Here is a 25,155-nt window from a genome sequence, read left to right on the forward strand (position 1 = left end):
TCGCAAAATATTTATTTATTTTTGTGATATCTGTGATTTTAGTTAACATTTTGTAGAATGATGTAGAAAATGTTGATTATTTTCCTTCATTCAATCAGTCACTTTTTTTGAGTGTGCTAAAATTATTAATTTGGCTCCATCATAGACATGTCGAAACAAATACATCTGGTCTATATCATATTATCAATGTGTTCATTGGTTTTTGTTTTTGTTTTTATTATTTTAATTGTTATACAATAAAATTAAATTAAGTAAATAAACTTTTATTGAAATATTAAGCCAAACAAACACTTGCCATACATTATTGATTCCTATGAAAAAAAAAAAAAAAAACAATAAAATAGAGCCGACTGTGAAATACCCTACACTATAGATAAATCCCCAATATCCACCACCGTGGGTTGCATACAAATAATTTACCTTAAGATAACTTCTTGCGACGGATAATATAAAAATATAGAATTTGATCATATGACGAAATTTGCTATCGATGTAAAATCTCTATATATATAAATGACCTATTGTAAATTGTTTGTGAACTAAAGGGGACAACATAAAGCATACAATTTTAGTAAATTGAAAATTTCACAGAAAGTTCTTCAGAATTTCCTAAAACGTATAAATTCTATAAAAAAATGACACATTTCGAAGGCTGCACGGCACTAAGAGCAATTTTACAAATTTCAAACTTCAGTTTTTATACCCCACGCCATACGGTGGAACATGGTATTTAGTGTATATATTTGCAACAGCCAGAAGGAGACGAAATAGACACAAGATGTCTTTGGCAATAATGCTGGTGGAGCTGGCCCCTGAGACGTCCTTCTGTTAACACATTTTTGTGATCAAAGGCTAGATCGCAGTTTCAGAATAGGGTCAGAATAGAACCCTATTGATTTTTAAGAAGTCCGTCTCATATAAGTCATTCGAACGATATACATTTATATGGCCTCAGAGACCAAAACTTGTCTTAGGTTAGGTTATGTGGCAGCCCGATGTATCAGGCTCACTTAGACTATTCAGTCCATTGTGATACCACAGTGGTGAACTTCTCTCTTATCACTGAGTGCTGCCCGATTCCATGTTAAGCTCAATGACAAGGGACCTCCTTTTTATAGCCGAGTCCGAACGGCGTTCCACATTCCAGTGAAACCACTTAGAGAAGCTTTGAAACCCTCAGAAAAAACTTGTCTTAGATCTATGTGAAATTTTGCACTGCAAGTACAATTACAATTTTAGCAATGTGTGCGAAAGTTGGTCTAAATTGGCTCTGATTTAGACAAACCCTCCACATATATGTGTTCTTCCGATATGGGCGAACATGGTCAAAATACCCACATTTGCCTTGCTTAATCGCCACTGCCGAGATGAAAATTTGTTAAAATGACTCAAATTTTCCCGTAACTCTAATACACTAAAAACAAGTATATACGGCCGTAAGTTCGGCCAGGTCGAATCTTATGTACCCTCCACCATGGATTGCGTAGAAACTTCTACGAAAGACTGTCATCCACAATCGAAATACTTGGGTTGTGGTATCTTAAAACTTCTTAACATCGTTTTTTAAATTGTGAGTTAGTCCATACGAGGTATATATTACACAAAAAAGTTATGTATAGTTAAGTCTACAAATAATTACGAATCGATATGGACTTTTGCACGGTACGTAGAGAGCCAGAATTGAAATATGGGGGTCGCTTATATGGGGGCTATATACAATTATGAACTTGATATGGACCAATTTTTGTGTGATTGAAAATCGATTTATCTGAGGGATAGATATAACTATGGACCTAGTTAGGCATGGTTGTTACCGACCATATACTAGCACAATGTACCAAATTTCAACTCACTCGGATGAAATTTGCTCCCCCAAAGAGGCTCCAAAACCAAATCTCGGGATCGGTTTATATGGGTGATGTATATGATTATGGACTGATATGGAACACTTTTGGCATGGTTGTTAAATATCATATACGATCACCACGTACCAAATTTCAAGCAGATCGGATGAATTTTGCTTCTCCAAAAGGCACCGAAGGTCACATCTGGGGATCGGTTTATATGGCAGCTATATATAATTATGGGCTGATAGGAACCAATTCCTGCATGGTTGTTGGATACCATATACTAACATCACGTACCAAATTTCAAACGAATGGGAAGAATTTTGCACTTCCAAGGGGCTCTGGAGGTCAAATCTGGGGATCGGTTTATATGGGGTCTATATATAATTATGGACCGATTTCGACAAATTTTTGCATGGGAGTTTGAGGCCATATATGTTATTAACACCACGTAGCAAATTTCAACTGAATCAGATGAATTTTGTTCTTCCAAGAGGCTCCGCAAGCCATCCCGGGGGATCGGTTTATATGGGGGCTATATATAATTATGGACCGATGTGGACCAATTTTTGCGTAGTTGTTAGATACCATATGCTTACACCATGTACCAAATTTCAGCCGGATCGGATGAAATTTGCTTCTCTTTGGCGGTCCGCAAGCCAAATCTGGGGATCAGTTTATATGCGTGCTATATATAATTATGGACCGATGTGGGCCAATTTTTGCGTGATTGCTAGGATGTGGACCAATTTTTGCGTGATTGCCGGATCGAATGAAATTTGCTCCGCAAGCCAAATCTGGGTATCGGTTTATATGGGGGCTATATATAATTATGGACCGATGCGGACCAATTTTTGCATGGTTGTTAGAGACCCTATTCTAACATCATGTACCAAATTTCAGGCGGATCGGGTGAAATTTGCTTTTCTTAGAGGATTCGCAAGCCAAATCGGGGGGTCCGTTTTATGGGGGCTATATGTAAAAGTGGACCGATATGGCCCGTTTGCAATACCATCCGACCTACATCAATAACCAAGTTTCAAGTCGATAGCTTGTTTTATTCAGAAGTTAGCGTGCTTTCAACAGACGGACGGACGGACATGCTTAGAATCTAAGCCTTAAATCGACTCAGAATTTCACCACGACACAGAATATATATATATATATATATATATATATATATATATATATATATATATATATATATATATATATATATATATATATATATATATATATATATATATATATATATATATATATATATATATATATATATATATATATATATATATATATATATATATATATATATATATATATACTTTATGGGGTCTTAGAGCAACATTTCGATATGTTACAAACGGAATGACAAAGTTAATATACCCCCATCCAATGATGGAGGGTATACAAATATGGGAAATATATGCTAAAGCTAGAGCAATTTTGATGCTATTGTACAAAAGAGCATTTATAGTTTATCGGACGATACATATGTATTCGAGATATAGGACATTTTGAGTAATATTTAGAAATTTTGCTACACAGCAGTGGCGATTTTACATGGATATTGGTCAAATCTCGCCAATATATGTGGTCAATTGTGAGTTGTGATATATTATTTGGCCAATTCGGGCGATATTTCCACAAGTCGGAGCTTTATTTAAAATTCGACCATTTTGTGGAAAGTTTGGCATTACAGTGTGTAGGATATGACTACGATATGGGGAAATCATCACAGAATTTTGTGTAAAATGTGAGTATTTTGGCCATATTAGATCAAGATGACACACTTAAATAGCATATTAAATGTATTCTCTCTGAAGACTATCGAGTCAATTGGGGGAAACTCCCATAGAAAATGGGTCTAAAATATGAAACATTCTACCGTATTTCCCCTTCTCTGGCGTATATATATAGGAGCTATATCTAAGTATGAAGTATGAATTGCTATCTCAGCAAAAAACGTAAATGGGAGAATGCGTGGTCATATAGGTGTAAATTCGGCGAAAGATATATGTTGGAGCTATATCTAAATCTGAACCGATTTCAACCAAATTTGACACACTTAACGATACTATTAAACGTACTCCTTATGCAAAATTTGAAGCAACTCAGGGCAAAACTCTGGTTTTTGAAGCCATATAAGTGCAAATCGGATGAAAGATATATATGGGAGCTATATCTAAATCTAAACCGATTTGGCTGATATTTTGCATATTTTACGAAAGCCCCAAAATATTTGGCTGTCCAAAATTTTGAGAAAAATACGGTGATAAATACGTCAATTATGACCAGATCGGTGATAAATATATATGGCAGCTATATTTAAACCTGAACCGATTTTTTTTTCAAAATCAATAGTCTTTGAGCCAATGTAAAACTCTGTGCCAAATTTGAGGACGATTGGACTTAAACTGTGAGCTGTACTTTGCACACAAAATTACATATACAGACAGACGGACGGACATCGCTAAATCGACTCAGAATTTAATTCTAAGACGATCGGTATACTAAACGATGGGTCTCAGACTTTTCCTTCTTGGCGTTACATACAAATGCACAAAACTTAATATACCCTGTACCACAGTAGTGGTGAAGGGTATAAAAATGCGACAAAGTGGAGCTCTGGTATCAATCCTGTGATAGGTTAGGTTAGATGACAGCCCGATGTATCAGGCTCACTTAGACTATTCAGTCCATTGTGATACCACATTGGTGAAATTCTCTCTTATCACTGTGTGCTGCCCGATTCCATGTTAAGCTCAATGACAAGGGGCCTCCTTTTTATAGCCGAGTCCGAACGGCGTTACACATTGAGAGAAGCTTTGAAACCCTTAGAAATGTCACCATTATTACTGGGATGGGATAATCCACCGCTGAAAAACTTTTTGGTATTCGGTCGAAAAAGGAATCGAACCCACGACCTTGGGTATGCAAGGTGGGCATGCTAATAATTGCACCACGGTCCGATAGTGGTAATGTACACCAATTACCAGAAGGGTATTTATAAACCAATATGGACAATTGTTTTGCATTAGTGATAGAGGGCGTCTACTACTATCACGTACCCATTTTCAATAGGCTCCGTAATGCAAATTTGAAGGTCGGTTTATATGGGGGCTTTACCTAAAAGTGGTCCGATATGACCCATTTACAATTCCATCTGACCTACATCAATAACAACTACTTGTTCCAAGTTTCAAATCGATAGCTTGTTTTGTTCGGATTTCAATAGACGGACGAGTATCGTTAGATCATCTTAGAATTTCACCACGATTTCGATGTGTTACAAACGGAACAACAAAGTTAATATATCCCCCATCCAATGGTACTCGATATAAACAAAAATAATAACAATCGACTCAATAAAACATTGTCGTATGAATTCATTTTGTTATTCTTTTCATAGTTTTACTCTGAATAAGAGAAACCCTAATCCAGATGTTTGCGATATTTAGGTCACATAAATTATATTAATAAACTTTCAATTTACCAACAGATTCATCAGAATTCAGCTCACATCTCAGGTCACATAGAAAACATTCCGTGTGAAATGAAATTAATTTTTGCAATTTTATTTCTTGCCATCTTCGTAATCGTAGCTGAAGGACAATGTCACAATAATCCAGGTAAATGTCGAATTTTTCATTTGACGAACTGATTGCCCATTGAATTTCATTTATTCATGCAGCTCGACCAAGATGTAGGCAACCTCTTCATTTGGGTCGTGGTGGACGTGGCTGCCGCAGAGTTGCCAGATGGTGGTACGACAACTCTTCGGGTGTTTGCAAGGAGTTCACCTATCGAGGATGTGGTGGTAATAATAATCGTTATTGCTCAAAAGCTGCATGTGAAACCGGTTGCAGGCGTTTAATTCCTTAATTCTCATATAATGTTACTCTACATGAATAAAAATTGAAAACTTGAATAATCAACAAAATAAAATTAAAAACAAGTAAGTAAAGTCTAAAGTCGGGCGGAGCCGACTATATTATACCCTTCACCACTATGTAGACAAACATTTGTGTTACCATCTCAACTACTTAAAATTTGCTTGGAGCTATATAAAAGTTTGCATTTCCAGATACAAATACTTTTAATGAAAACAATTTTTTGTACTTCTACAAAAACTCTAGAATTAAAATTTAAATCGGCTAACGCCCTGGGATGAAACACAATGTTAGTAAAAAATGGTGGGAAATATGAAGCGAGAGAAATTTTAATGCAATTGTACAAAAGAGATTTATGATTTTTCAGGCGATACATATGTATTCGAGATATAGGTATAGATAGGACAATTAGAGTAATATTTACAATTTTTGCTACTCAGCAGTGGCGATTTTACAAGGATATTGGTTAGATCTCGCCAAGATATGTGGTCAAGTGTGGGTTGTGATATATTATTTGGTCTAGTCGGGCGACTTGGAGCCTTATTTAAAACTCATCCGTTCTGTGGAAATTTTGGCATTGCAGTGTGTAGGATATGGCTAAGATATGGGGAAATAATCACAGAATTTTGTGTAAAGTGTGAGATTTTTGGTCATATTTGTATTCTCTGAGGAAACTATCCAGTCAATTGGAGGAAAATCCCACTGAAAATGGGTCTAAAATATGAAACAGTCTACCATATTTCCCAACTCTGGTGTACGTATATATGGGAGCTATATACAATCTGAACCAATTTTGACTAAATTTGACATGCATAGTTAGAATAATAATTCTGCTATCTATGCGAAATTTCACGTAAATGGGGGTATAACTTTGGTACCCCTGGTCATATGAGTGCAAATCGGACGGGAGATTTATATGGGAGACATATTTAAATCTGAACCGATTTCAACCAAATTTGCCACAATTACCTATACTACTAAACGTACTCCTTGTGCGAAATTTGAAGCAAATCACGGCAAAACCCTGGATTTTGAGGCCATATAAGTTCAAATCGGTCGAAATATATATATGGGAGCTATATCTAAATCTGAATCGATTTTGACCATACTTGGCACATACAATAGTACCGTTAAAAGTACCGCTTGTACAAAATTTGAAGTAAGTCAGGGCAAAACTCTGGCTTTTGAGACCATATAAGTCCAAATCGAGCGAAAGATATATATGTGAGCTATATCTAAATCTGAACCGATTTTAACAAAATTTGACACACTAAACGATACTATTAAACGTACCCCTTGTGCAAAATTTGAAGCAAATCACGGCAAAACTCTTGCTTTTGTGGCCATATAAGTTCAAATCGGACGAAAGATATATACGGGAGCTATATCTAAATTTGAACCGATTTCAATCAAATTTACCAAGCATTGGTAGAATGTCAATACTACCCTCTGTGCAAAATTTCACGAAGATCGGTAGTAAACTTTGGCCTCTGTGGTCATATTAGTCTAAATCGGACGAAAGATATATATGGGAGCTATATCTAAATCTGAACCAATTTGGCTGATATTTTGCGAGTTTTTCGGTACTCATAAAATATTCGGATATACAGAATTTGAAGAATATCGGTTGATAAACACGCTAACTATGACCACATCGGGGATAAATATATATGGCAGCTATATCTAAATCTGAACCGATTTTTTCCACAACCAATAGCGATTGTCTCTGTCCCAAGAAACGGCACTATGCCAAATTTGCGGACGATCGGACTTAAATTGCAAGCTGTACTTTGTGCACAAAATTACATATACAGACAGACGGACGGACAGACGGACAGACAGACAGACAGACGGACGGACATTGCTAAATCGACTCAGAATTTAATTCTAAGCCGATCGGTATACTAAAAGATGGGTGTATGACCACTATTTCTTGGCGTTACATACAAATGCACAAACTTATTATACCCTGTACTGTGGTACAGGGTGAAGGGTATAAAAATTATATCGATCGAAAAAAAAAACCAAGACAAAGTATATACAATACATTTTGTCAAAATCTGTATAAGACCGATGCAGCGATAATATCTATGATCAAAAAGCTTATATAATGCCTCCAATTTTGACTTTTAACGATATCTGGATAGCGATTTTTTAATTGAATTTAAAAAATAATTTGTTCGTTTAAATTTTACATATAACAAACCTCAATTAAAATTTACTACATCAATAAAATTCAAAATATTTATTTCTATATAGAAAATATTGCCAAAATTCTATTTCTCTAGAAAATATTGTCAAAATTTTATTTCAATAGAAATTTTTGTAAAAATTTTAGTTCTATTCCAATTTTTTTTTTTAAATAATTCTTTGGAAAATTTTGTCAAAATTTTAGTTCTATAGGAAATTTTGTCAAAAAGTTATTTCTATACAAAATTTTGCCAAAATTTCATTTCTCTGGAAAATTTTGTCCCAAATTTTATTTCTATAGACAATTTTATCAAATATTTAGTTCGATAGAAAATTCTATCAAAACTTTATTTCGATAGAAAATTCTATCAAAATTGTATTTCTATGGAAAATTTTGTAAAATTTTATTTTATAGAAAATTTTGTCAAAATTTTATTTCTGTAGAAAATGTTGTCAAAATTTTATGTTTATGGAAAATTTTGTCAAAATTTTATTTCTATAGAAAATTTTGTCAAAATTTTATTTCTATAGAAAAAATTGTGAACAATTTATTTTTATGAGAATATTTATCAAAATTTTATTTTATTTCATTCATTTTGTTTTGTTATTGTTGGTTTTGTTCTTTAATCATTGTTGTTTTTTTTTTTTGATTTCAGCTTAAAACCATGCATTGACTAAACTACAAGTGTAGCTTAACCAACAGAGGAAAAGAATGCTTGTCAAATTTATTTGGGCAAAGCCCTATAGACTGCAAGATGGTTGGATGTACAGCTGTTTCGGAATTACCACATTCCTCATCAGCATCCTCTACGTGCAGCAAAACTATCAACAAATTAGCAGAATAAATTCAGGCACACTGAAAAAAATGCATACTCGGTTCCAAAGATTTTGTCTTTACTTTAAAAAATTTGGTATTGATTCCGAGCCAAACAAAGCGGAGAATACAAGTAAGGATACTTTTAAGACACAATTCTCTTTTAAATTTAGGTTTTGTGTACTTGCTTCTAGGAAGCAAATTTTAATTTTTCACTTTCTCAGCTTTTTTTCTTCATATGCTATCAAAGTCTTTAAAAAACGAGTTAACGGAAACTTTATTTTCCAAATTAAGACTTGACTTCCAGTAGAAATTATGCTATGTTTGAAGTAAAAAACTTCTTTTAAATAAAATTTTGAAAAATATGTCCTATATTTGAACGATTTTTTGCTTTGTAGTCAAGATGCAAAAAGACAACAAATTTAAAGACAATTTCATTAAATTTAAAGAATTTTTTGAATTATTAAAGTCAAGTTGACCTTAGCCTATAAATTTTTTCTTTCCTGTTAAGATACCCATTTTTAAGTCAAATCACTTAATTATAAAGACAATACAACTTCATTGAAAAGTTTATCGACTTTAGGACAAGGAAAATAACTTTATTTTAGAGGAATGCGTCTTCTATGCTAAGCAAAATTTGTATTCGTATTTTAAAGACATGAAATCTTTGACCTCATGACAATATTTTTTTCAGTGCAGTTAATTAATCTCAACAATGAACCATACTTGAACCTTCCGAAAAAAGGTTTTACATGATAGCCGGCTTATGCCGAAATAAATTCCTAGAAACATATCTCTTTTCCTTTGCCACCGTCAAATCATCGATTTGAGTGCAGTTGACAGGGTTTATTTTGAGCGTGCTTCCTCTACTTTCATTCGTTTTGTTTTGTTATTGTTTTGAGGATGCTGATGAGGAATGTGGTAATTCCGAAACGTGCGTCCATCCTGATAATTGGTTGATAGTTTTGCTGCACGTAGAGGATGCTGATGAGAAATGTGGTAATTCTGAAACGTGCGTCCATCCAACCATTTTGCAGTCTATAGGGATTTTATTTCTATAGAAAATTTTGTCAAAATTTTATTTCTATAGAAAATTTTGTCAAAATTTTATTTCTATAGAAAATTTTGTCAAAATTTTATTTCTATAGAAAATTTTGTCAAAATTTTAGTTCTATAGAAAATTTTATTTCTTTACAAAACAATTTATTTTTATGAGAATATTTATCAAAATTTTATTTCTATGAGAAATTTTAGGAAAATTTTATTTTTATTGAAAATTTTATCAGAATTTTATTTCTATAGAAAATTTTATAAAATATTTAATGGGATAGAAAATTCTATGAACATTTTATTTCTGTAGAAATTTTAGCAAAATTTTATTCCTATGAAAAATTTTAGTAAAATTTTATTTCTATAGAAAATTTTGTCAAAAAAAATTTTCGATTTACGACTTTGGTATCCCTATTTCAGATATATGATTTTTTATAACAAACAATCTTAAACACAGTCAAACAAATTAAATTAGTAAGTCAACAAATTAAATTATTAAAATCTGACCTAAGAAATTTAATCGCTTCTCTTTGGTTGCATTTACATTTTTCTTTTATATCACTCCATTGTAATCAAATATAGAATAAATTTAAAGACAATGCCTTCGAGCCATTGTTTCAGATTGCCTTTGCACTCAATTTATAAAGTTTTTGAAAAGGGTTTTATTAATGAAGTTCTATAAAATTCATTGTATTTCTAACAGGTTGGCTGATAAGTCCCCGGTCAAACACATAGATGGCGTCGCTAGAAAATTTTGTCAAAATCTTATTTCTATTGAAAGTTTTGTCAAAATTTTATTTCTATAGAAAATTTTGTCTCAATTTTAGAAGATTTTGTCAAGATTTTATTTCTATAGAATATTTTGTCAAAATTGTATTTCTATAGAAAATTTTATAAAATATTTAGTGCGATAGAAAATTCTATCAAAATTTTATTTCGATAGAAAATTCTATCAACACTTTATTTCTGTAGAAAATTTTGTCAAAATTTTATTTCTATAGAAAATTTTATCAACTATTCTCAAAATTTGATTACGATAGGAAATTCTATCAACATTTTATTTATTTATGTTTTATTTTTTATTTATTTATTTAGTTCATTCCTAATACAGCAAGAATAATATCTTATTACGTAGTACTAGGATAATGTGCGTTATGTGCATTAATAGTTAGTACCTTTAACTTATTCAATACTAATTTTAATTTAAACAAAAAGAAAAAAAAAAAAAAAATATATATATATATATATATATATATATATATATATATATATATATATATATATATATATATATATATATATATATATATATATATATATATATATATATATATATATATATATATATATATATATATATATATATATTTCCGATATTTGACTCCTGTGAAATTGTTGGGTGACATTTCTGCCTCTCCTTGATCTAGAGAAGGTTATCCTTTTATAAAGGTAGATCGGTTCTTTTGTGTATATTATTTTATGGAAAAAGGAGAGAATTCTATGTTATATAGCATTGGAACGGCATGTTAAATATTTGATTCGCATACACGGAAATTCTATCGAATCTTCTGATTCCATAAACATATCTGGCTATATTGTTGAAAGTTTTAGTGAGTTTGTCAGCGTCTCTAACATTACAACCAACAAAAATTTCGCAGCAGTATGTAAGTGTAGGAGTTAAATATGTTTTTGCCAATAGCATTCTGATTTTGAATGGAGTAAAATATTGGGTTAACCACAGGTTTCGCAGTTTGGCATACACACTTGCGCACGCCATGTTTATATGGTCAGTCCAGCTGAGATGTTCATTAAATACAACTCCCAAATTTTTTGCCTTGGGTACAATTTCAATGCAGGTGCCCCCTAGGTGTATATTGACATCTCTAATCTCAACATTCTTTCTGCGAACAATCATTGCTTTTGACTTTCTAGGGTTCAATAAAAGTCCGTTTTTACTTGCCCATTGCAATATATTTGAGAGATCGTGGTTTACCATAGAAATGCAATTCTCAAGCATTGAAATTTTGGATGAAATAAATGGTTGTATATCATCCGCGTACATTCTGACGCTACAGTGTCGGATCACATTCGGCAAATCGTTAGAGTACATTGTGTATAACAGTGGTCCCAATATAGAGCCTTGAGGTACACCTCTTTTTAATGGAAGCGACGATGAAGATTGACCTTGATGTACAGTAAATTGTTGGCGACCTTTTAGGTAGGAAGCTATCAGTCTTGTAGCAGTATCGGAGAAGGCAAACATGTCGGATAGTTTCCGACACAATGTAGGGTAATGCACTGAATCAAATGCCTTAGAGTGATCTAATAAGATAAGTACAGAGACTTCATTATTGTCGAGGCTATAACGCAAAGATTCGGAGACATCAACCAGGGCCGTAAGACAACTATGATTCGATCTGAAACCTGACTGGGAAAATGAAAGTAGTTTGCGGTTTTTCAGATGTGTATAAATTTGTTCATGTATTAGTTTTTCGGAGACTTTGGATAAAAAGGGCAGGATGGATATAGGTCTAAACTCGTTAAGGGCCTTTTCTATTGGGATGACTTTGGAGCATTTCCAAATATTTGGAAAAGTGCTAGTTATGATAAAGTTGATGACATGTGTTAATGGTCTTAGAATTAGTGGTGCTACAAGTTTAACAAGTTTAAATACATCCAAGTAAAATTTTGGTGTCATAGCATAGCACTTCCAGAAATAAATGCTCATGAATATGAAAACTTCCGGATGAATCTACCAAATTACATCTTAGTGTATCTCGGAGATATATAGCAACTCCCCCTCCGTTAGTTTGCCGGTCAGCTCTAAAAAGTCTGTATCCATTTAGTTTGTATGTTTCATCATTGCAGTCAGGATGAAACCAAGTTTCGGAAACACATACTGCATCTATCCAAGAATTTTCAAAAAGTATACGAAAGTCATCGATTTTGTTATTTAAACTTTGTGTATTAATATGGCAAATATTTATGCCCGTTGTATAATTTGCCAGTATTCTTATCATTGTAAAATTATCATCTCTGGAACCAAAATCTATGTTATTTCTGTAGAAAATTTTGTCAAAATTTTATTTCTATAGAATATTTTATCATAATTTTATTTCTATAGAAAATTTTATAAAATATTTAGTGCGATAGAAAATTCTATCAACATTTTATTTCTGTAGAAAATTTTGTCAAAATTTTATTTCTATAGAAAATTTTATCAACTATTCTCAAAATTTTATTTCGATAGAAATTTCTATCAAAATTTTATTTCTGTGGAAAATATTGTCAAATTTTTATTTCTGTAAAAAATTTTGTCAAAATTTTATTTCTATGGAAAATTTTATTAACATTTTATTTCGATAGAAAATTCTATCATATTTCTGTAGAAAATTGTGTCAAAATTTTATTTCTGTAGAAAAGTTTGTATAAAATGCTGCTCTCAGAGCGAAAACACGTGCAGTTTTTCTTTAGTCTCTTTGCTCCGAATACTCATGCTAATATGCAAAATGAATAATATTTAGACTTAAGCATATCAAATTTTTGGCCATATCATAAAACAGTTTTCCGAAACAACATACAAGTGGTTTCACAGAAAATGCTCTCTTTTGATTCTCTCGCTGTGTTATGTTGACATCTTTCGTCAACCCTCCCGGTTTCCATTTCTATTTCTTTCTCTATACTTTCTCTCTCTCTCTGTCGCTCTCTGAATAAAATATCACAACATATATGTGTTTTAGAGGTGTGCACGTGACACGAAATTGTCGTGACTCACGAAAATGTTCGTGATTCGTGCGTGCGTCGTGTGTGAGTCGTGAGTCACGCTCATGACAACAGCGTGAGTGTGCGTGATTAACAAACCAAAATGTCGTGCGTTAGCGTGAGTCACGAAAATAATATCTTCGTGAGTGTGCGTGAGTAACGATTTACACTTACCAACATAAAACGCTTAAGAGTTAAATTCAATTACAATTTTAGTTAACATAAGAGTTTAATAACACTCTCGATTTTAATAATGCTCATGTTTTCAGGTAAGGTAAATTAATCATAAAATTATTCGTGAGTCACGATATTTTTCGTGAGTCACGATATTTTTCTTGAGTCACGACGTTTTCGTGCGTGAGTGTGCGTCAGTGTGCATGCGTACAAATTTTCTTTTCGTGAGTGTGCGTGAGCGTGACTCCTACCAAAAAATATCGTACGTGAGTATGATTTTTCAGTCGTGAGTGTGCGTGAGCGTGAGCAAACTATTACTCACGTGCACACCTCTAATATCTTTACTCGAAATTTGTAAATTCATATATGTTTACATTCACATATTAACATCAACATATTAAAAAATGCGCCCGAAACACATTTTGTTTATTTTGGAACATATAAAAAACATATTTTTCTATTAGTGTAGACACATAGTGCCTTTGGCAATAATGGCCATTAGACTTTCCCTACTAGTCCACTTATATTCTATTCATTAGTGTAACAAACATTTCCCTCTAATATCTCTTCTGGTATTCCGAATACTCAGAACGGTATTAATGTCAAGAATTCATACTCCATGGTCACACAGCAAAACAAGTATATACGGCCCTCCACCGTGGATTGCATAGAAACTTTTGTGGTAATCCTCACCGATGGCATGGTATCTTAAAACTTCTTAACATCGTCTTCTAACATGGAAGTTAGTCCATACGGGGTATATATTAGGCAAAAAATGAAGATTAAATACGTATATAATTCAGTTCTGACCGGTATGAATTTTTGCGGTAAAAGAGAGGCAGAAGTGAAATATGGGGATCAGTGAATACGGGGGCTATATATAACTATGGACCGATATGGATAAATTTTTGCATGGTTGGTAATGACCATATACTTGCACATCATAGAAATTTTTAACCGGATCGGATGAATTTTGTTCCCCTAAGAGGCTCCGGAGGAGATCGGTTTATATGGCTACATATAATTATGGACCGATATGGACCAATTTGTGCATGGTTGTCAGAGACCATATACTAACACGACGTAGCAAATTTCAACCGGATCGGATGAATTTTGCTCCAAGAGGCTCTGCAGGTCAAATTTGGGGATCGGTTTATATGGGGGCTACATATAATTATGGACCAATTTTTGCATGGTTGTTATAGACTATATACTAACACCATGTACAAAATTTCATCCGTATCGGATGAAACTTCCCTACGGGAAATGGATCAACCACAGAACCGGTACAGGACTAGTCCCTGGTGTGTATGGACCAGTCCCAGTTCTGGTCAAAACGTATGGAAGTGACCAGTCACTTTAACATGGGTTTGTCATTGACGGGGTAAATTTACATTTTAGAACGCGTCTTGGACTCATCCTGGGAGAATTTAGCAGAAGCAGGTCCGCAAGAGCCAGTCTCGGACAAACTCTTAGAAACCCGTTTCAATTTGGGCATCCCAATCGAACCCGAAATGAAAAAAAATCGAAATATGTTGAATATGTAAATGTTAAAATGTGAAAATGCTTGATATTAAAATCTTAATGGATCTAAGATTTTAATATCAAGCGAATACGGAAATAAATAAATTACGACTATTTAAAAATTGCAACTAACTGGAGCACAAGTACCAGTTCTGTGATAGGTCCGTCAGTGGCAATTTGCACCAATTTCCCGTAGGGTTGCTTCTCTTTGAGGCTCCGGAGGTCAAATCTGGGGATCGGTTTATATGGCGGCTATATGTAGTTATGGACGGATGTGGACCAACTTTTGCTAAGTTGTTGTAGACCATGTACTAATACCATGTATCAAATTTCAGTCGGATCGGATGAAATTTGCTTCTCTTAGATGATGCGCAAACCAAATCTGGGGATCCGTTTATATGGGGGCTATATATAATTATGGACCGATATGGACCATTTGGTGCATGGTAATTATATGCTGTAGACGAACACCACATCCAGATCGGATGAATTTTGCTTCTCTAAGAGGCTCCGCAAGCCAAATCTGGGTGGTCGGTTTTTATGGGGCTATACCTAAAAGTGGTCCGATATGGCCCATTTGCAATACCATCCGACCTAAATCAATGACAACTAACGACTTGATAGCTTGTTTCGTTCGGAAGTTAGCATGATAGAGAGCCACCGTGGTGCAATGGTTAGCATGCCCGCCTTGCATACACAAGGTCGTGGGTTCGATTTTTGCTTCGGTGTTTCAGCGGTGGATTATCTCACCTCAGTAATGCTGGTGACATTTCTGAGCGTTTCTAAGTGGTTTCACTGTAATGTGGAACGCCGTTCGGACTCGGCTATAAAAAGGAGGTCCCTTGTCATTGAGCTTAACATGGAATCGGGCAGCACCCAATATGAAGAGAGAAGTTCACCACTGTGTTATCACAATGAACTGAATAGTCTACGTAAGCCTGATATATGGGGCTGCCACCTAACCTAACCTAGCATGATTTCAACAGACGGACGGACGTGGCTAGATCGACTCAAAATTTCACGACCCAGAATATATATACATTATGGGATCTTGGAGCAATATTTCGATGTTTTACAAACGGAATGACAAAGTTAATATAACTTCGTCCTTCGTGGAGGGTATAAAAAACTTGCCCGGTTCCAAAGATTTTGTCTTTACCCTAATGATTTGGTATTGGTTATAAATAAAAGATGCGGAGAAAAAGCCTAATTGACCTTAGTCCTAAAAATTTAGGACCCTTTTGGACAAGGAAAAAACTTTATATATGAGAAATGTGTCTTCTTTGTAAAGCCAACCTCGCATTTCTATTTTAAGGACACGAAATCTTTGGCCTCACGACAAAATATTTTTTCCAGGGTAGCCAAATTGTGACAATCGCTTTTATGAGTGGATTTGCTACAAGAGTGTTTGCTACGACTTAGCTCGCCGGACGGAGTTGTTCTTTATCCGCATTAGGGTTGTACATTTAAAATTGTATCAAGTAAATTGCACTTGTTGATCTGAACCAGAGATGGGCGTTGAAAACAGCGACAACGCCTTCACAGCCCTGATGTTTTTTTTCTCTCAGTCGTTATGTCTCTCTTGGTTAATAGTTCATATATGGAATGTGGCTATTGACGGTTATACTCTTTCATGGTTTGGTTTTATTTTGTTTTTTAGCCACGGTTTCCATTATTATTCTTAAATCTGCCATGTTGGATGCTACCTAGAATCCAAGTAGGGAGCATCCAACAAGTCCACAATCTTACCGCCGTCTGGCTTTCAATTTGTATATCCTTAGACCTAGCACCCTTAAACAATTTTATTGTTCACATCATTTCATTTCGGTGTATCAAATGTTAAGCGTTTCCCAATTTTATTAAACAAATTTCCACAATGTAAAATAAAATGATTTGCCAATGGACAAATTTAACGTCTACAGCGGGCCTCACAGGCAGCTTTGGAGCAAAAGCGATTATCGTTGCCACCACATCCTCGATAGTTCATTTCCTTGCAAGTCCTTGAGTTCTTATCATACCACCATCTTTTAGCAGGACGGCATCCACGTCCCCTATTGCCCAGGTGTCGTGCGTGGTTACAATTTGGGCGTCCTACATGATGAAATGTTGTGAATGAGTTATGCTGTAAGCGGAAGTTATGCGTAATATTTACTTGGATTATTGCGACATTGTCCTTCAACTGCAATTAGGATGACAGCCAAAAGTAGGAATACGAAAATGAATTTCATTTTAAAGAGATGAGATATTTTAAGATTGAAACAATTTGTTGGAATCTGATGAATTTCCTGAGAATTTGTAAGCTTTTTATACCAAAAATTCTGACCTAAATATTTTAAAATCTGACATAAGACATTTAATCGCATCTCCTTCGTTGTATTTACATTTTTCTTTTATATCACTCCATTGTAATATTATATAGAATAAAATAAAAACAAGGCCTTCGAGCTATTATTTCAGATTGCCTATGTACTCAATTTAAAAAGTTATTGAAAAGCTTTTTATTAATGAAGTTCTATAAAATTCATAGTCTTCGATTGAATACTGCAACAGATGGTTTCCCTTCCCTTGATAAGAAGGAGGAATAATAATTATATCAGTGCCTTAAAAAATTATTGTCCCAATAACGGTTGCCACTCGTGCCAAAAATAATCTACCAAAATTTTTAGAAAATGTTATTTTGAAGTTTTTGTCAAATTTATCTAGTTAGTATGAGAAGAAAAATGTTGTTTTTTTTTTCTTCAAAAGGAATATTTTTTATTTTATTTTAGAAATTTATCTCGTATTAGCGACAGTACATAGGGTGTATAAATATCTTTTGGGTTGAAATTTAAATGTGTTTTTTTTCAGCAAGGGAAAATTACTACTTCTACAAAAAAGAGTACTTACTCACAATGGACTTTGATAGTACGAGTATGACCTAACTCTAAAATTAAAATTATAGATGGATATCGATTTGACAGCCAATTTTGACAAAATTTTTTTTCAATAGAAAATTTATCAAACTTCTACTTCTACAAAAAATATCCTAGGTGAAATGAAATAATCAACTACTCAATAATCAATCTAGTCAAATAATACAAAAGAAAATTGGTAAAATTCTACAAACTGCGGCAACTTTAGTCCCAACACAAAAAATTAGGCCTCCTTAATTTTAGGGCACTAACTTTAATTAAAATAAGTAAGGAAATTAAAGTCGGGTGTGGTCGACTATATTATACCCTGTATAACCATAATTTTCGATGTCATCTGAAGATTTTCGAATTGGTTGCGGGCATTTTACATTAGATTTATATTCATATGTGTTGAAGCGAGACCAAAGACGCGCATCCACAATACATAGGGACGGAATATTCAGCCGGGCCTTATCTTAAAATAAAATTTTATTTCCGGTAGAAATAAAATTTTGACAAAATTTTCTAAAGAAATAAAATTTTGACAAAATTATCTATAGAAATAAAATTTTGACAAAATTCTAGATGATTTAAATTTTGACAAAATTTCTATATAAATAAAATTTTAACAAAATTTTGTATCGAAATAAAATTTTGACAAAATTTTCTATAGAAATAAAATGTTGACAAAATTTTCTATAGATATAAAATTTTGACAAAATTTTCTATAGAAATAAAATTTGAACAAAATTTTGTATCGAAGTAAAATTTTTACAAAATTTTCTAGAGAAATAAAATTTTGATAAAATTTTCTAGAGAAATAAAATTTCGACAAAAACTATAGAAATAAAATTTTGATAAAATTTTGTAATGTTGACAAAATTTTCTATGGAAATCCAGTTTTGACAAAATTTTCTATAGAAAAAAAAAATTTTACAAAATTGTCTAGAGAAATTAAATTTTGAAAAAAAAAATCTATAGAAATAAAATTTTCTATGGAAATCCAATTTTGCTAAAATTTTCTATAGACATTAAATTTAAAATGCAATTTTGACAAAATTTTCTATAGAAACAAAATTTTGACAAAATTTTCTAGACGAACTAAATTATGATAAAATTTTCTATGGAAATAAAATTTTGACAAAATTTTCTATAGAAATAAAATTTTGATAAATTTTTCTGTAAAAATGAAAGTTTGATAAAATATTCTATAGAAATAAAAATTGTCTCTAACATCAATATCATCAAAAAATTTTAATTTTAGAATTAGCTTATACTATTAAAGCCCATTGTGAGTAAGTACTCCCTTTTTGTAGAAGTAGTAACTTTCCCTTGTTAAAAAAAAACATTTCAATTTCGGCACACGTACAGTGCAAAGGACATTTATACACCTTGTAAATTGTCGCTAAAAGGAGATAAACTTCTAAAATAAAAAAATATTTATTTTGTAGAAAAAAAAACTCTTTTTGCTTTTCATACCAACTACAAAAATTTGACAAAAAATTCAAAACATTTTTTTTTTAATTTGTTAGATTTTTACTAAAATTTTTTTCAAATTTTGGAAGATGGTTTTTGGTACGAGTGGCAATCGTGATTGGGACAATATTTTTTAAGGCACTGATATAATTATTATTCCTCCTTCTTATCAAGGGCAGTGAAACCATCTGTGAGTAAGTACTCCCTTTTTGTAGAAGTAGTATCTTTCCCTTGTTGAAAAAAACATTTAAATTTCGACACACGTACAGTGCAAAGGACATTTATACATCTTGTAAATTGTCGCTAAAAGGAGATATACTTCTAAAACAAAAAAAAAAAACATTTTGTAGAAAAAAAAACACTTTTTGTTTTTCATATTAACTACAAAAATTTGACAAAAAAATACAAAATATTATTTTTTAATTTGTTAGATTTTTAGTAAAATTTTCTTCAAATTTTGGAAGATTATTTCTGGTAGGGGTGGCAGTCGTTATTGGGACAATATTTTTTAAGGCACTGATATAATTATTATTCCCCCTTCTTATCAAGGGAAGGGAAACCATCTGTTGCTGTATTCAATCGAAGACAATGAATTTTATAGAATTTCATTAATAAAAACCTTTTCAATAACTTTATAAATTGAGTGTATAGGCAATCTGAAAAATAGCTCGAAGGCATTGTTTTTTATTTTATTACAATGGAGTGATATAAAAGAAAAATGTAAATGCAACCAAGGAGATGCGATTAAATTTCTTATGTCAGATTTTAAAATATTTAGGTCAGAATATTTGGTATAAAAAGCTCACAAATTCTCAGGAAATTCATCAGATTCCAACAAATTGTTTCAATCTTAAAATATCTCATCTCTTTAAAATGAAATTCATTTTTGTATTCCTACTTTTGGCTGTCATCCTAATTGCAGTTGAAGGACAATGTCGCAATAATCCAAGTAAATATTACGCATAACTTCCGCTTACAGCATAACTTATTCACAACATTTATTTCATCATGTAGGACGCCCAAATTGTAACCACGCACGACACCTGGGCAATAGGGGACGTGGATGTCGTCCTGCTAAAAGATGGTGGTATGATAAGAACTCAAGGACTTGCAAGGAAATGAACTATCGAGGATGTGGTGGCAACGATAATCGCTTTTGCTCCAAAGCTGCCTGTGAGGCCCGTTGTAGACGTTAAATTTGTCCATTGGCAAATCATTTTATTTTACATTGTGCAAATTTGTTTAATAAAATTGGGAAACGCTTAACATTTGATACACCGAAATGAAATGATGTGAACAACAAAATTTTTTAAGGGTGCTAGGTCTAAGGATATAATACAAATTGAATGCCAGACGGCGGTAAGATTGTGGATTCGTGGAGGATTGTAGGGAGCATCCAACATGGCAGATTTAAGAATAATAATGGAAACCGTGGCTAAAAAACAAATTAAAAACCAAACCATGAAAGAGTATAACCGTCAATAGCCACATTCCATATATGAACTATTAACCAAGGGAGACATAACTACTGAGAGAAAAATAACATAAGGGCTGTGAAGGCGTTATCGTGTTTTCAACGCCCATCTCTGGTTCAGATCGACAAGTGCAATTTACTTGATACAATTTTAAATGTACAACAATAATGCGGATAAAGAATCACCCCGTCCGGCGAGCTAAGGCGTAGCAAACACTCTTGTAGCAAATCCACTCATAAACCCGATTGTCACAATTTGGCTACCCTGGAAAAAATATTTTGTCGTGAGGCCAAAGAATTCGTGTCCTTAAAGTAGAAATGCGAGTTTGGCTTTACAAAGAAGACATATTTCTCCGATATAAAGTTTTTTCCTTGTCCAAAATGGGTATCTTTACGAGAAATTTTTAGGACTAAGGTTAATTAGGCTTTTTCTCCGCCTCTTTGATTTATAACCAATACCAAATCATTAGGGTAAAGACAAAATCTTTGGAACCGGGCAAGTTTTGGAACCGGGCAAGTTTTGGAACCGGGACGAAGTTATATTAACTTTGTCATTCCGTTTGTAAAACATCGAAATATTTCTCCAAGATCCCATAATGTATATATATTCTGGGTCGTGAAATTTTGAGTCGAGCTAGCCTCGTCCGTCCGTCTGTTGAAATCATGCTAGGTTAGGTTAGGTGGCAGCCCCATATATCAGGCTTACTTAGACTATTCAGTCCTTGTGATACCACAGTGGTGAACTGCTCTCTTCATATTGGGTGCTGCCCGATTCCATGTTAAGCTCAATGACAAGGGACCTCCTTTTTATAGCCGAGTCCGAACGGCATTCCACATTGCAGTGAAACCACTTAGAAACGCTCAGAAATGTCACTAGCATTACTGAGGTGGGATAATCCACCGCTGAAAAACTTGTGTATGCAAGGCGGGCATGCTAACCATTGCACCACGGTGGCTTCCTATCATGCTAACTTCCGAACGAAACAAACTATCAAGTCGATAGTTGTCATTGATGTAGGTCGGATGGTATTGCTAATGGGCCATATCGGACCACTTTTACGTATAGCCCCATATAAACAGACCCCCAAATTTGGCTTGCGGAGCCTCTTAGAGGAGCAAAATTCATCCGATCCGGTTGAAATTTGGTACGTGGTGTTAGTCTACAGCATCTAATTGCCATGCAAAAAATTGGTCCATATCGGTCCATAATTATATATAGCCCCCATATAAACGGATCCCCAGATTTGGCTTGCGGATCATCTAAGAGAAGCACATTTCATCCGATCCGACTGAAATTTGGTACATGGCATTAGTTCTCCAACAACTAAGCAAAAGTTGGTCCACATCGGTCCATAATTACATATAGCCGCCATATAAACCGATCCCCAGATTTGACCTCCGGATCCTCAAAGAGAAGCAAATTGCATCCGATCCGGCTGAAATTTTGTACATCGTGTTAGTATATAGTCTATAACAACCATGAAAAAATTGTGCATATCGGTCCATAATTATATATAGCCCCCATATAAACCGATCCCCAAATTTGAAGTCCGGAGCCTAGTAAAGAAGCAAATTTCATCAGATCCGGTTGAAATTTGGGGTGTGGTATTAGTATATGGTCTCAACAACCATATAGAAAATTATCCACATCGATCCATAATTATATATTGCCCCATATCAACCGATCCCAGATTTTAACTCCGGAGCGTCTTGGGGGAACAAAATTCATCCGATCCGGTTGAAAATTTCTATGTTGTGTAAGTATATGGCCATTACCAACCATGCAAAAATTTATCCATATCGGTCCATAATTATATATAGCCCCCGTATTCACTGATCCCCATATTTCACTTCTGCCTCTCTTTTACCGCAAAAATTCATACCGGTCAAGAACTGAATTATATACGTATTTAATCTTCATTTTTTGCCTAATATATACCCCGTATGGACTAACTTACAATTGAGAAGACGATTTTAAGAAGTTTTAAGATACCTTGCCATCGGTGAGTATTACCACAACCAAAGTAATTCGATTGTGGAGGACAGTCTTTAGTAGAAGCTTCTGCGTAATTCATGGTGGAGGGTACATAAGATACGGCCTGGCCGAACTTACGGCCGTATAACAGGTTGGCTGATAAGCCCCCGGTCTAACAAAGAAAAACACATTTTTTTTGTCAAAATTCGTTTTTATTATTCAACATAGTTCCCTTCAAGACCGACACAACGATTATAACGACCTTCCAATTTTTTGATATCATTTTGGTGGTACTCCTCAAAATAGGCCTCAGTTTCGGCGATCACCTCTTCATTGCAGCCAAATTTTTTCCCTGCGAGCATCCTTTTGAGGTCTGAGAACAAGAAAAAGTCACTGAGGGCCAGATCTGGAGAATATGGTGGGTGGGGAAGCAATTCGAAGCCCAATTCGTGAATTTCTGCCATCGTTCTCAATGACTTGTGGCACGATGCGTTGTCTTGATGGAACAATATGTTTTTCTTTTTCATATGGGGCCGTTTTGCCGCGATTTCGACCTTCAAACGCACCAATAACGCCATATAATAGTCACTGTTGATGGTTTTTCCCTTCTCAAGATAACCGATAAAAATTATTCCATGCGCATCCCAAAAAACAGAGGCCATTACTTTGCCAGCGGACTTGAGTCTTTCCACGCTTCGGAGACGGTTCACCGTTCGCTGTCCCCTCAGCCGACTCTCGATTGGACTCAGGAGTGTAGTGATGGGGCCATGTTTCATCCATTGTCACATATCGACGGAAAAACTCGGGTGTATTACGAGTTAACAGCTGCAAACACCGCTCAGAATCATCAACACGTTGTTGTTTTTGGGCAGATGTGAGCTCGCGCGGCACCCATTTTTCACAGAGCTTCCGCATATCCAAATATTGATGAATGGTATGACCAACACGTTCCTTTGATATCTTTAAGGCCTCTGCTATCTCGATCAACTTCATTTTACGGTCATTCAAAATCATTTTGTGGATTTTTTTTTATGTTTTCGCAGGTAACCACCTCTTTCGGGCGTCCACTGCCTTCACCGTCCTCCGTGCTCATTTCACCACGCTTGAATTTTGCATACCAATCAATTATTGTTTATTTCCCTGGGGCAGAGTCCGGACACTCATTAACAAGCCAAGTTTTTGCTTCCACAGTATTTTTTCCCTTCAGAAAACAGTATTTTATCAAAACACGAAATTCCTTTTCTTCCATTTTTTTTCACAATAACAAAAGTTGCTTCACAAAAGACGCTTTATCCCACAAACTAATTGACTGGCAGACGTCAAATTTTGGCACGAATCATTTGAACGTTGGTACTATATAAAAATAATATACATTTAATTACTAGCGACGGCATACGCAGATGATGTGGCGCTAGCAGTCAGGGGAAAATTCCCATCAACAGTTAGAGATAATATACAGAGAGCCCTCCGGATGACTGAGAAATGGGCGAAAGATAATGGTCTTGGGGTAAATCCTGCAAAGACAGAACTAGTCATGTACTGCAAAGATCGCAAAACTCCCACGCTTAGGCCCATTTCCTTATGAGGTATTGAAATTCCTTTAGTGAGTGTGCTAAATACCTTGGCGTTATTTTGGACAGGAAGCTGAACTTTAAGCTTAACATTGAAGAAAGGGCGAGGAAAGCAACGGTAGATTTATACTCGTGCAAAAAGGCAATAGGGAAAAAGTGGGGACTAAAACCAAAAATTGTACATTGGCTATACACGGCAGTGGTTAGACCTATAATGCTATATGGTGTTGTAGTCTGGTGGCCGGCACTTCACCAGCCGACAAGTTTAGACAAAGTTCAGCGTATGGCGTGCTTGTGTATCTCAGGTGCATTCAGCAAGACAGGAACAAACTCCCTTAATGTCATACTGCATCTATTGCCTTTAGACATTTTGGCCAAACATTCAGCTGCAACAACGGCTGTGCTGTCTCGGAAAAAAGTTACGGTCACAGTTCGGTCGGTAATGCCAGATGTGCCTAACGTAGTGGATTACACTTTGGCGAGTCCACTTTTCGACACAAAGTTTGAGACTCTA

General features: G+C 34.3%; 3 protein-coding genes across 3 annotated transcripts; 2 read left to right on the forward strand and 1 right to left on the reverse strand.

Moving 5' to 3' along the window:
• The first annotated feature begins 5,355 nt into the window (after positions 1-5,355).
• LOC142241943 (PI-actitoxin-Afv2b-like) lies at positions 5,356-5,748 on the forward strand. The gene is made up of 2 exons (XM_075313826.1): positions 5,356-5,479; positions 5,542-5,748. The coding sequence occupies exons 1-2, from the start codon at positions 5,404-5,406 to the stop codon at positions 5,730-5,732; spliced, it is 267 nt and encodes an 88-aa protein (XP_075169941.1). The 5' UTR covers positions 5,356-5,403; the 3' UTR covers positions 5,733-5,748.
• Positions 5,749-17,071: 11,323 nt separating this feature from the next.
• On the reverse strand, positions 17,072-17,517 carry LOC142241800 (chymotrypsin inhibitor SCI-I-like). The gene is made up of 2 exons (XM_075313624.1): positions 17,407-17,517; positions 17,072-17,345 (listed from the first exon to the last, which is right to left on the reverse strand). Exons 1-2 carry the CDS (start codon positions 17,480-17,482, stop codon positions 17,164-17,166), a joined length of 258 nt encoding a protein of 85 aa, XP_075169739.1. The 5' UTR covers positions 17,483-17,517; the 3' UTR covers positions 17,072-17,163.
• Positions 17,518-20,452: 2,935 nt separating this feature from the next.
• LOC142241772 (chymotrypsin inhibitor SCI-I-like) lies at positions 20,453-20,909 on the forward strand. Its single transcript, XM_075313605.1, has 2 exons — positions 20,453-20,570; positions 20,636-20,909. Exons 1-2 carry the CDS (start codon positions 20,495-20,497, stop codon positions 20,815-20,817), a joined length of 258 nt encoding a protein of 85 aa, XP_075169720.1. The 5' UTR covers positions 20,453-20,494; the 3' UTR covers positions 20,818-20,909.
• Positions 20,910-25,155: the final 4,246 nt, after the last annotated feature.

The sequence above is a fragment of the Haematobia irritans genome, chromosome 5 (genome assembly GCF_050003625.1).
Source record: "Haematobia irritans isolate KBUSLIRL chromosome 5, ASM5000362v1, whole genome shotgun sequence".
NCBI lineage: Eukaryota > Metazoa > Arthropoda > Insecta > Diptera > Muscidae > Haematobia > Haematobia irritans.

Bases quoted from the DNA above. Each gene is read 5' to 3' on its own strand.
- LOC142241943 (XM_075313826.1), top strand. From the start codon at position 5,404: ATGAAATTAATTTTTGCAATTTTATTTCTTGCCATCTTCGTAATCGTA. The intron at 5,480-5,541 runs GTAAATGTCGAA...TTATTCATGCAG, and splicing joins ACAATGTCACAATAATCCAG to CTCGACCAAGATGTAGGCAA.
- LOC142241800 (XM_075313624.1), bottom strand. From the start codon at position 17,482: ATGAAATTCATTTTCGTATTCCTACTTTTGGCTGTCATCCTAATTGCA. The intron at 17,346-17,406 runs GTAAATATTACG...TTCATCATGTAG, and splicing joins ACAATGTCGCAATAATCCAA to GACGCCCAAATTGTAACCAC.
- LOC142241772 (XM_075313605.1), top strand. From the start codon at position 20,495: ATGAAATTCATTTTTGTATTCCTACTTTTGGCTGTCATCCTAATTGCA. The intron at 20,571-20,635 runs GTAAATATTACG...TTCATCATGTAG, and splicing joins ACAATGTCGCAATAATCCAA to GACGCCCAAATTGTAACCAC.